This window comes from Hylobates moloch, unplaced genomic scaffold, assembly GCF_009828535.3.
Source record: "Hylobates moloch isolate HMO894 unplaced genomic scaffold, HMol_V3 SCAFFOLD_13, whole genome shotgun sequence".
In the NCBI taxonomy this organism is placed as follows: domain Eukaryota; kingdom Metazoa; phylum Chordata; class Mammalia; order Primates; family Hylobatidae; genus Hylobates; species Hylobates moloch.
In genome coordinates, this window is record NW_026652288.1 from 2,882,699 (window position 1) to 2,895,606 (window position 12,908).

The 12,908-nt window shown below is 47.5% G+C and overlaps 1 protein-coding gene across 1 annotated transcript in view; it reads right to left on the reverse strand.

The window, feature by feature from the left end:
* Positions 1–12,908, reverse strand: part of EIPR1 (EARP complex and GARP complex interacting protein 1) — a 178,740-nt gene that overhangs the window by 51,157 nt on the left and 114,675 nt on the right. Inside the window, exon 4 of the mRNA XM_032172100.2 lies at positions 12,292–12,448. Within this exon, the coding sequence (XP_032027991.1) occupies positions 12,292–12,448 (157 nt within the window). The remainder of the gene's footprint in view (positions 1–12,291; positions 12,449–12,908) is intronic.

The window sequence follows — 12,908 nt, forward strand, 5'->3', positions numbered from 1 at the left end:
TTGATCGTGGACTTCCCAACCTCCAGAACTCATTAACAATGAATTTCTGCTGTCTGGAAGCTACCCGGTTTATGGGATTGTGCTAAAGCAGCCCAAATGGACTAAGGCGTTTTCTAAGCCATTCGGCTGGACACACCGATCTGCCTCTCTTTACCTAAAACACCCATTTGCTTCATAAAAGGATCAACAAAAACATACTTTTAAACCACATTATTTAATGGAAATTGAACTAAAATCCCAGGGGAGACAGGAATTTCTCTTGCAATATAATTATCTATATTTTCTGCACTGTATATTTAGATTTTTGTATTATGACTCTGCCTAGAATAAGTTGCACCTGTATTTGCATTTTACTAAAGTATTTTCTCATCCTCTCCTTTCTAATAATTAATTTTAATAACATGTATATGGGGCAAGGGAGACTCTGATAACCATTCTATTTATTTATTTTATTTTATTTTATTTTATTTTATTTTATTTTTGAGATGGGGTCTTGCTCTGTCACCCAGGCTGGAGTGCAGTGGCGTGATCTGGGATCACTGCAGCCTCCACCTCCTGGGTTCAAGTGATTCTCCTACCTCAGCCTCCTGAGTACCTGGGATTACAGGCACCCATCACCATGCCCAGCTAATTTTTGTATTTTTAGTAGAGACAGAGTTTTGCCATGTTGGCCAGGGTGGTTTCAAACTCCTAACCTCAGGTGATCCACCCGCCTTGGCCTCCCAAAGTGTTGGGATTACAGGCAGGAGCCACAATGTCCAGCCTCATTCCCCATTTTAAATGGAGACTTTAAACAAACTTGAAAGAAGGTATTTTTCTATTCTCCTGTAATATCACAAGTTGTTCTTTTCCTATACAAACAAAGGGATGTTAGGCATCATTCTGAGCTCCTTTGGAAAGCTAACAGACAACTCTGCTCACGAGCCAGTAACAGGAAAGCATGCCAGTGTGAGGCACTTTACACCAAAGCACATCCAGGCTGGCTGAAACCAACCAGCACTAATGTAAATCTTCCTTACGAGAATCTAGGCCAGGTGCAGTGGCTCACACCTGTCATCTCAATGTTTGGGAGGCCAAGGTGGGAGGACTGCTTGAGCCCAGCAGTTTGAGACTAGCCTGAGCAATGTAGGGAGACCTCATCCCTACATAAAATTTAAAAATTAGCCAGGCATGGTGGTGCACGCCTGTGGTCCCAGCTTTGCGGGAGGTTGAGATGGGAGGATCATGTGAGCCTGGAAGGCCGAGGCTGTAGTTGAGCCGTGATCACACCACTGCACTCCAGCCTGGGTGACAGAGCCAGACCCTGTCTCAAAAAAAGAACCTAATAAATCTTCAGTGGCAATACTGCCATAATCACGGACAATTCCCTACTCTCATTAACAGCAGAACCGTATCATAGGGTCTCTGAGACTTTCGAGCACATTTTCTTACTGCTTATCCTCAAACACAACATTTACAGAATGGGAAGGATAGCTATCAGTTCACTCCTCCTTGTAACATTTAACCTGAGCCAATTTCCACTGTTCTGTCATACTAAACTAAAATGAAGAAAAATGAAGAGAGCTGAAGCCAAATCCTGCTTTTTGAACAAATTGCCTGCAGTGCCTGGGGGAGCCACGCACACTGCTTTCCTTCCCCCCACCTCAATACTGCCTTCTGTGCCCTTTTCTTCTGATAATAATCTTAACACGTACACCCCGCTTTCCCAGGTAATGCTAAACGCTCTCAGCCTGTCTGGCATTTCACTGTGATATTTACCTCCATCTACACTGAGGGGGTTGTCTTCCCCCAGAAACTGGCTCAGATGGCAGACAGAGATCAGCTGGCCACCATGCAGGTGACGGGCACTTGGACGTGTCAGAGAAACACACAGCGTGTGGAGTGCAGCCTTGCTCAGCTCCAGCCCACAGGACTCCTCCCTGTGGCCTCCTCCCTGCCGGGGTGGTAGCCGTATGGGAGGGAGAGAGGAACGGAGGGAGGAAGGGAGGGAGAAAGGGAGAAACAGAGGGAGGGAGGAAGGGAGGAAGGGAGGGAGGGAGGGAGACAGGGAGAGAGGGAAAGAGGGAGGGAAGGAGGGAGAGAGGGAGGGTAGGAGGGAGAGAGGGAGGGAAAGAGGTAGGGAGGGAGGGAGGGAGGGAGCTGCGGCTGTCATTCACTTCACTCCCATCCCTCAAAAGCTTCTTATTATGGATTCTAGTAACTTTGCCTTTAAAGGAGATTTTCATCATCCAAGAAACAAGGCGATTTCTAGGACGACTCTTGATATACCACTTGGGAAACAGAGCACAACAAGAATGCGCCGAGGTTTCCATTATTTTGACATTGCTTCCACTAGCCGGCAGGGAGCATTAATCTACGGTGAAGGTGCATAACTCTTGAACAGCTGGAGAGCCTCTTTATCATCAAAGCGAGATGGAAAACCATAAAATTACCCTGTTGTGGCTAATCAGCCATCGAACCAATGGTGATGATGATGCATTGTGGAGACACCACATCCCAACTTCACAGCAAGCTGACACAAGAGAACAGTACTTGCAGAAGATAATTACCTCCTTCCTGCTCTTACCTGCAGAGTTCCAGGAAACCTCCCCTTTATCAGGGCTCTGAAAGGCACTGGTGTAAACATGAGCTGGGTAGGTGTAAAGTGCTGGGAAGCATTAGAGGATGTGGTGGGTCCACAGTCAATTGCTCATTATTCACTATCAATATGTACACTCTATATATTGATAAGATGCATTTAGCTATCAGTTTAATCATTGACTTAGGGAGAAACCTAATCCTTTACAGAAGAATAACCATATATAATATTTTTAAAAGGCGTCCTAAAGAAACCTTTCTTATCTACTCTTGGAAAGTAAGAATGTATTATCAATTACAAGGGTGACATTGGTATTCATCTCATTTAGCCTCAATTTCTGTAACAGTCAAAGGATAGAATCTTATTAATTCTTCTTATTTATCTATAGCCCATCTTTTCCAGAAAGAATTTAAGGCAGTAACATAGTTGAGATGTTTGTCTCCTCCACATGTCATGTTGCAATGTGATCCGTAACGTTGGAGGTGGGGCCTGGTGGGAGGTATTGGGTCCTGGTGGGAGGTATTGGGGCACAGGGTTGGATCCCTCATGAATAGCCTAGCAGCATCCCTTTGGTGGTGAGTGAGCTCTTGCTCAATTAGTTCATACACAATCTGGATGTTTAAAAGAGTCTGGGGGCCAGGTGTGGTATCTCATGCCTGTAATCCCAGAACTTTGGAAGGCTGATGTGGGTGGATCACCTGAGATCAGGAGTTCAAGACCAGCGTGACCAACATGGTGAAACCCCATCTCTACTAGAAACACAAAAACTAGCTGGGCATGGGCTGGGTGTGGTGGCACACGCCTGTAATCCTAGCACTTTGGGAGGCCAAGGCAGGTGGATCACCTGAGGTCAGGAGCTCAAGACCAGCCTGGCCAACATGGCAAAACCCTGTCTCTACTAAAAGTACAAAAATTAGCCAGGTGTGGTGGTGGGTGCCTGTAATCCCAGCTACCCAGGAGGCTGAGGCAGGACAATCACTGGAACCCGGGCGGAAGAGGCTGCAGTGAGCCGAGATTGCGCCACTGCACTCCAGCCTGGGCGACAGACCAAGACTCCGTCTTGAAAAAGAAAAAAAAAAAAAAACTAGCTGGGCGTGGTGGTGGGCACCTGTAATCCCAGCTACTCAGGGGGCTGAGGCAGGAGAATCACTTCTACTGGAAGGTGGAGGCAGAGGTTGCAGTGAGCCAAGATGGCACCATGGCACTCCAGCCTGGGGGACAAAGTGAGACTAAAAAAAAGAAAAAATTAAATTAAATTAAAAATAAAGAGTCTGGGACTTCCCCATTCTCTCTCTTGCTCCTATTCTCGCCATGTGATGCGCTGGGCCCCCATAACCTTCCACCATGATTGTAAGTTCCCTAAAGAATCACCAGGAGCAGATGCTGCTGCCATGCTTCCTGTACAGCCTGTGGAACTGTGAGCCAAATAAACCTCTTTTTTTATAAATTACTCAGTCTCATGTATTTCCATATAGCAATACAAAAATGGACTAACACATGAAATAGGTACTGAGGAGGGGAACGTTGCTACGAAGATGCTTGAAAATGTGGAAGCAGCTTTGAGACTGGGTAACGAGCAGAGGTTGAAGGAATTTGGAGAGCTCAGAAAAAGAAAGGAAGATGAGAAAAAGTTTGGAATTTCGTAAAGACTTATTAAGTGATTGTAGCCAAAATGCTCATAGAAATATGGACAGTGAAGGCCTGATGAGCTCTCAGATGGAAATGAGGAAGCTATTTGAAACTGGAGCAAAGGTCACCCTTGTAAATGCCTTAGCAAAGAGCTTGGCTGCATTGTGTCCATTCCCTGGGAATCTGTGGAAGTTTGAACTTTAAAGAAATGACTTAGAGTATCTGGCAGAAGACATTTCTCAGGAGCAACGTATTCAAGAGGTAGCCTGGCTGCTTCTAACAGCCTACAGTCAGATACAGGAGCAAATAAATGACTTAAAGTTGGTATTTATGTTTAGAAGGGAATCAAAGCATAAATGTTTGGAAAAGTCACAACCTGGCCATGTAGAAAAGACGCAAAGTGGATTTTCAGGGGAAGAATCCAAGAGGGCTGTGGAGCAACCACTTACTAGAGAGATTTGCATGACTAAAAGGGAACCAAGCACTAATAGTCAAGACAATGGGAAAAAGGCCTTGAAGGCACCTCAGGCATCTTGGGAGACGGAAAGCCCCTCCCATCCAAGGTCCAAAGGCCCAGGAGGAAAGAATGGTTTCCAAGGCCAGGCCCAGGGCCCCGCTTCCTTGTGCAGCCTCAGGACCCTGCTCCCCGCATCTAGCTCCAGTCATGGCTCAAAGGGGCCACAGGTACAGTTCTGGCGGGTGCAAGCTATATGCCCTGGCAACTTCCACATGGTGCTAAGTCCGTGGGTACATAGAATGCAGGAGTGAAAGAAGCTTGGCAGCTTCCCCTAGATTTCATGGGATTCATGGGAAAGCCTGGGTGCCCAGGCAGAAGACTGCCACAGGGGTAGAGCCACTGCAAGAGACTGTACTAGGGTAATGCTTAGGGGAAATGTGAGGTCGAAGCCCCCACAGAGTCCCCATTAGGACACTGCCTAGTGGAGCTGTAGGAAGGAACCTGCTGCCCTCCAGGCCCAAGAATGGTAGAGCCAGAGGCAGCTTGCATCCTGAGCCTGGAAAAGCCAAAAGCACTCAACTCCAACCCATGCAGGCAGCCATGGGGACAGCTGGCCAGGGTTTTGGGAGCCCAATCCTCACACCAGTGTGCCCTGGACATGGGACATAGAGTCAGTGTTGGAGCTTTAACATTTAATGCCTTTCCTGCCAGGTTTCAGACTTGCATGGGGCCCGTTGCCCCTTTGTTTTGGCTGATTTCTTCCTTTTGGAATGAAAATGTTTATCTAATGCCTGCACCCCCATTGTATTTTGAAAGTAAATAACTTGGTTTTCATTTTACAGCCCATACCTTGAGTCTCAAATGAAACTCTGGATTTTTGAGTTGGGGCTGGAACAAGTTAAGACCTTGGGGGACTATTGGAAAGGGATGATTGAATTTTGCATTGTGAGAAGGACATGAGCTCTTTGAGGGCAGAGGCAGAATGATGTGGTTTGAATGTTAGTCCCCTCCAAATCTCATGTGGAAATGTGATCCCAATGTTGGAGGCATGGCCTAGTGGGAGGTACTGGATCACAGGGGTGGATTCCTCATGAAAGGCTTAGCACCCGTCCCTTGGTGATGACTGAGTCGTCTCGCTCAGTTAGTTCCCATAAGATTTGCTTGTTTAAAAGAGTCTGGCAACTGCTTCTCTCTCCTAACATGTGATGTCCTGGCTCCCCCTTCACCCTCCATGATGGTTGTAAGTTTCCTAAAGCCTCACCAAGAGCAGATGCTGGTATCATGCTTATATAGCCTGCAGAACCCTGAGCCAATTTTTTTTTTAAATAAATTACCCAGTCTCAGTATTCCTTTATAGCAACGCAAACAGACTAACAGAGGCAGCTAACACACATAAAATAAAATATAACAGTGTGAGACATACTGAAAAATAGTTAAAACATTACACTAGATGGGCATAATTTGATAAAACCACCCCCAAGGGAGTGTTCAATCCAGTTCCACCCAGGCAGCCAGCGGTCTGCTGAACTGACTTCATCCACAGAGGGAACTCATCTGAATGATTTCCAAAGTCCTTTTCAGCGAGAAGACTGCGGCCGTGCCCTCTGTAAGTTCCTACTCCTGAAGCAGGCTGCTTAGCTGGAGTAGCAGGGGTGTCAGCCACTGTGAGGCTAAAGGGAGGGTGGGAAGAGGGTCTGTAATTTATTTTTGATTCATTAAAAACAAAGTTATGTGGCACTGAGCAAGAGTCAATAAATGTAGACTCTACATCTAATAAACAAATAAATGTCCTCTACATCTAACAAACGTAGAACTGGAAAGAATCAGAGGCCCCACAACCACCCCCACTCCACACACAAGAGAACAAGTCCTCAACAGAAATGACTTGCCCAAAGTTAGAACACTACAAATAACTACCTGCAAATCTGAAACGAGAGCCCTCCACCCTAGGTCTGCTACCTTGAAGTCCACCATCTCTCCCACAAGTCACTACAGCTGACAAAGAAGCAAACCAAAGGTAGAGAGGGGAAAGCAGGTTAGAAAAGAAGGGCATTTTGTTGTTTTCAAAATGCATAATTCCCATATACAGCATACTTTATTGATGTTTATCAACCAAAAGGACCAGCTAGAATACTGAAACATCCTCAACGCTTACTCTCATGAAGATACATTTATATTCCTAGAACAGAGACAATTTCATAATCACACTGTGATGAACACAAATGGGTCCTTCTGTCCATTCAGCAGGGAGGGGATCCCATTGTTTCGGGAGTTCTGGGGCGAGACCTTCTGGCTATGAATCCCGAATACTCCCTCTGTAGGAGTGAGTAATGCCAGATACATTTACCTTAATCTCTCGGGGCCATGGGAAAGGACAGTGCCTACTTTACAGGATTTGCATGAATGAGGTAATGCATGCAAAGCCCTAGCAAAGGAGCCTGGTTCATAGAACGGTTCGATACGATATGGTTGTTGCAAAGCATTCATTTTTCTCACTCAAAATACGCGGAGTGTCCGCCCTGTGCTGTCCTTGGTGCTGAGGACACAGCCTCGGACCCGACAAAGTCAGCAGCTTCTGCAGAGGCTCAGCGTCCACAGAGAACGCCACACGTGAGTGAGAACAGAAACAGGAGTACTGAGCAGTGGCAACTCCTATGAAGATAAAACTGGGCAAAACGGGCCGCGTGCAACGGCTCACACCCGTAATCCCAGCACTTCGGGAGGCTGAGGTGGGCAGATCACTTGAGGTCAGGAGTTCAAGACCAGCCTGGCGAAACCCCGTCTCTACTAAAAATACAAAAATTAGCCGGGCGTGGTGGTGGGTGCCTATAATCCCAGCTACTCAGGAGGCTGAGGCAGGAGAATTGTTTGAACCCGGGAGACGGAGGTTGCAGTGAGCTGAAATCATGCCACTGCACTCCAGCCTGGGTGACAGAGGGAGAGTCTGTCTCCAAACAAAAACAAAAACAAAAACAAAAAATTGGGCAAAATGGCAAGAAATCACAGGGTGGGGTGGAGCATAGTGACTTGAGAGGGAAGGGTTAACCAGGCAAGGCAGAGACAGGAGCGTCTAAGTGGTGCTGGTGATGGGGCAGCTCCTCTAAGCCCAGCTCAGGGGCTCCGTCCCTGTTGGGCAGAGCTGCAGAGCACCAGGGCTGGCGGGGACCTGAGAAGCCCTTACAGGAACCCCGGCACTGCCTTGTTTTTAGGATCTTCCTTAGCAAATATGGTAAGGGACACATTTCCACTGTAAACCAGAAATAAACAATTCTAAGAACCCCACCCATCTGAATGGACTTCCTCCCCAGCCAGGGCTCTTTTAAAATTTAACCTGAAAGACTGTTTCAGGCCATGAAGGGAAGTGGGGATCGAATGTGCCTCATTCTACCTCTCCGGCGTCAACATCGACACAGGCTTTAAGTCTGATAGGAAACATTTTATAGCCTATTCTCTCTGAAGCTGCTACCTGAAGGTTCCTCTGCAAATAAGAACTTGAGTCTCCACAGTCCTTTTTCCTAACCCAGACATCCCTTTCAGTTGATCTCAGGTCTTTAGACAAATTCAACCAGTTGTAAACCAGAAAATGTTTAAATTTACCTACAGTCTAGAAGCCTCCCGCTTCGAGTTGTCCCCCCTTTCTGGACCAAACCGATGTATTTCTTAAATGTATTTGATTGATGTCTCATGCCTCCCTAAAACGTATAAAACCAAGCTGCGCCCCGACCACCTTGGGCACATGTTCCCGGGACCCCCTGAGGGCTGTGTCACGGGCCATGGTCACTCATATTCGGCTCAGAATAAATCTCTTCAAATATTTTACAGAATTGGACTCTTGGTGGACACCATGTAAAGGCCCTGCCACATAACCATCAGCTGAGCAACATTATCTCTGTTTCAGGGATGAAGGTTGGAGCTAGAGAAATGAGTGACTTCCTAAAGCCCCTATTGCTCGAGGAGTGGGTGAGGACGAGAAACCGGGCTCGGTAATTCCCGGCCAGTCTGTCTGCTTCCATAGGCTGCCTGGCTCTGGAGCATGTCTGATTAGTGTTCTGGGGGGCACACCGGGTCACAAGGCTCTGCAAGTTCCTTCCTTAGCCTTCACTGTTCCCACTAGCAGGAGCTAAAGGCGACTGGTGGGGTGCTCTGTTCAGCCTCTGCTTGTTGGAGGGCTGAAACAGACACAGGAGGGGTGACTGAAATTAGGACATCAGATTGCTACAGACAGGCAAAAGCTGAAATGGCCAGGAGGACAGGAGTCCCTAACACCATTCCCTGGGGTGTGGGGCATGTCTCTAGTCTGCAGGGCGCACCCATGGCAGGTGTGATGGCGGCTGGAGTGGTAGCGACATGAGTGTGGGGAACCATGTGGCATTCTTGGGCACTCCCGGGTGGCCTGGAGCTTTGTGTGGTAAATGTCTCCTGAAGCTGTACTTGGTGCCAATTATATGCCAAAAGGAGGCAAACAAAACCACCACCAAGCACCTGGAGCCTGACCCCAAAGGGCAGCCTTCACCTGTGCTGTGTTCACCAGACCGACGTTCCCCCAAATCAAATTCCCTATCTAATCATAACACTTTCACACCATGGAAGACACTTAAAAGAACACGCATGATGACACCAAAGTCTGGGGAGGACGCAGAGAGGAGGGGCCCTCACGCTGTCTCATGGCATCACACGTGCAGCAGCTCCGTACAAAACCAACGGAGCCGAGAGAAATAAAACTTCCTGTTCATACAAAAACCTGTTCGTTAATATTTACCACAACTGTAGTCATAATCACCAAAAACAAGGAAAAACCCAGATCAGCTTCAATAGGTAAATGCTTAACAAAGCGTGGTGCCTCATGCCATGGAATATCCCCTGGCAGCAAAGAGGAACCGGCCACTGACCGGCACACATGGTGCCTGGAACCCAAACTTAAAAATGAGGCAGCAACTCAACCTCCTGGGTAAAGAACATCAGTTATCAAAGGTTACACTGTGTGTGATTCCATTTATAGAACCTTCTCCAAATAACAATACAGAGAGTACAGATTCGGGGTGGCCAGGGGCTAAGGCCTTGGAGGCGGAAGGGAGGTGGCTGTGGCTATAAATATAAGGTAGCACAAGGGACCCAGGGTTGGAGTTGTTCTGTGTCATGACTCTGGTGGTGGCTACACAAACCCACACACACAATAAATGGGACAGAAGTCAATGTTCACACACAAATGCATATAAACAGGTGGAATCTGTGTCAGTTCAGTGGGCTGTATCAATGCCAGTTTCCTGTTTGTGAGACTGTACCATAGTTATCCAATGTTACTATTGGGGAAAACTGGCTGAAGGATACACAGGATCTCTCTGTTATTCCTATAACTACATGTGAATTTACAACCTCCAAATAAAAAGCTTAAGAGAAAAAAGAATATGCAATAATACATTGGATAACAAAATGGAATTCAAGCAATACTTTGAACAATAGAGGCAAAATCAGAGCAAATGGCATTCCAAGGTAGATCTGAGGATAGTTGAATTTGCCTGTTTAATATCAACAATTACTTTCTTACTTTCCTTTTTTTTTTAAGACGGAGTCTCACTCTCTCACCCAGGCTGGAGTGCAGTAGCCTGATCTCAGCTCACTGCAACCTCTGCCTCCCACATTCAAGTGATCGTTCTGCCTCAGCTGCCCAAATAGCTGGGACTACAGGCACGTGCCACCACACCCAGCTAATTTTTGTATTTTTCGCAGAGATGGGGTTTCGCCATGTTGGCCAGGCTGGTCTCGAACTCCTGACCTCAGGTGATCCACCCACCTCTGCCTCCCAAAGTGCTGGGATTACAAGTGTGAGCCACTGCACCCCGCCTTCAACAACTATTTTCATAAGTCTATGTATGTATGATGCAATTTAACATTACAATCTAATAATGAGTTCCCCACAACACACACCCATGTGGCCTGCCTTTGCATACGGTGTATGGGATAGTGTCTGCACATGGGGGGAAGCTGAGGAGCAGTCTGACAGCTCCTTGTCCCCAGGCAGGACCAAGGTCCCTTTTCTGAGCTCACCTGTCTCTGCACATCCCAGCAGGACTGCCATCCTCTGCACATGCTAACCTCCCTAACACGACCACCGACCTGCACAGAGTCTCACTCAACTGCTCCCTGGTGCCGGTGTCTCCTGCAACGTGTACACACATTAACACATACACACGTATGCACACAGAGACACAAGCACAAATGTGTGCACACGTGCATGTGCGCATCACACACATGCGCACAAATGTCTATTTGCTGGGGATGTGGCGATCATTTGAAATGTGGAACTCGTAACAGTGCTGTGTGGTTTGCACAGAGATCCTGCATTCGGGCAGGGAGTGACAGCAGAGGCAATCACTCCTGGGGACCATGGGACTCTTCATCTGCCTCCCCTTACTGTGCAAGACTGGCTGCGATTTTAATACTCAGAGCATCTCCATAAGAAGAAACATCCACCGACGTGGTATACAGAGAGCATCCGGAGCTACAGACTGCCTGACCCGCAGCACTGCTCTCCTCCATACCTGACGAGGGAAACCTGAGAGCCGGTCCTCAGTCCCCGTTCCAAACTCCACCTCGGAAGTGAATCCCTCTTCAATTCCTCTAATAACAATTAATGCCTGCTCCCTCCGGGGCCACAGTGTACAGTTCGTAATGATTTCAGGGTACAGCACGGCTGGCCCAGCCACAGTTAGTTGTGTACACCTTAGGTCTCCCTGTGGAGATCATGACTCTTGGAGGCCGGGTCCTCTTAACTTGTCACCTTGGTGTCCCTGGGGCCTGGCAGGGTTTGTGTAGCAGGTGTTTAGTAAGTATTTGTTGTATTAAATTTATTTAATTGGTAGAAATGACTAGACAGAAGTCACTGTACAAACAATTTGTCTCTTGCAGACACACACGCACATGTGTATGTGTTAATGCATTAAGTAAAACCATCACTATCGTTATTGTAAACACTCATAACAACATCATGCCCCCGCAATCTCCTTTAGAAAATACGACTTCTTAATTTTTACCAAGGCCTCAGGGCCTTCAGAGAGCAGCTGTGACTGCCATGGAGAGGTCCCTGGGAATGACCAGTGGGTGCACACAGCCAGGCCTCCAAGCTCATGAATCAGCAACTGGCCAGGGAGCCACGTGCATGACACGCCACATGCCGACAGGGGCGGGCTCGGGCACGCAGCCCCACACGCACACCGCGCATTCATGCTTTGTCCACGGGAGGAAGGGATTGTAAGCCTACAACCTGAAGTGGTAAATAATTGCCGTGCGAGTGTGAATAAATGCATACTGACCAAGCTGAAAAGCCATACGGCGCTCGAGGGCAGTGCAGTGCCTGACCCTTTAGCCTCTGGCAGGTCCCCGTGGGCAACACTCCTCTTAGATGAAGAGGAGAAAGACGGGATGCAGGCGCGCTTGCTACATTTCTGCCAATGTGGCTAATCTAGAATACTCAGGGACTAAAATTAAAAATCAAATTCTCGCAGCTTTTTAAAAGAAAGGAGCGTTTTCAAAGCGTGGATGGTGGCTCCTGCAAAGGAATCTGCACAAGCTCCTGCACCTGGCCAACCTGCAGGCTCGTTCTGGGCGCATGAAATATGCAAAATCCTACCAGGCCATGTTGCCATGGGCCGTGTTGTCAAGGTGACAGAGCAGCTCCAGGGTCTGCGCAGTGCTGGATGAATCATCAGGGGACTCGTGGCTGCCTGATTCCAATTCCTTCGGCATCCTCCACACGGCTGCACATGTCAGGACTTTGCAGTCTGAAGCTGAGCAACAGAGCATAATGGATAATGTCAACAGAGCACGGTGTGCCCCGCATTCTGCAGACAGCACACACACATTTACACAAATCCATAAGCAGGGCGCATCTGCTCTTTAAAATATTTACGATTGCAGGCAGCAAAGACAGAGCAGGGAGAAGCACAGCCTGAGTCGGCAGGCAGAACCCGGCACGGTTCATAATCAGCATCCTGTTCCCCGCTTTCTCTTTGTTTTAAAAACCATCATGCTGTTTCAAAAGAAAATTTAATTTCCTCAAAATCGATTTCCTTCCGTTCTTCTTCAATAGTTCTTCAAAAAATGGAGCAAAATGGGGGACTAAAGATATAATCACCACGCATGCGGCTGGTGTCTAAGGTTGGCATTAAATGGGTTTTCTCTTCATCCCTGTAAGAGATCACCTTAAATGACTATTAAGCACACTGAGCAATATTCCATTTGGAAATC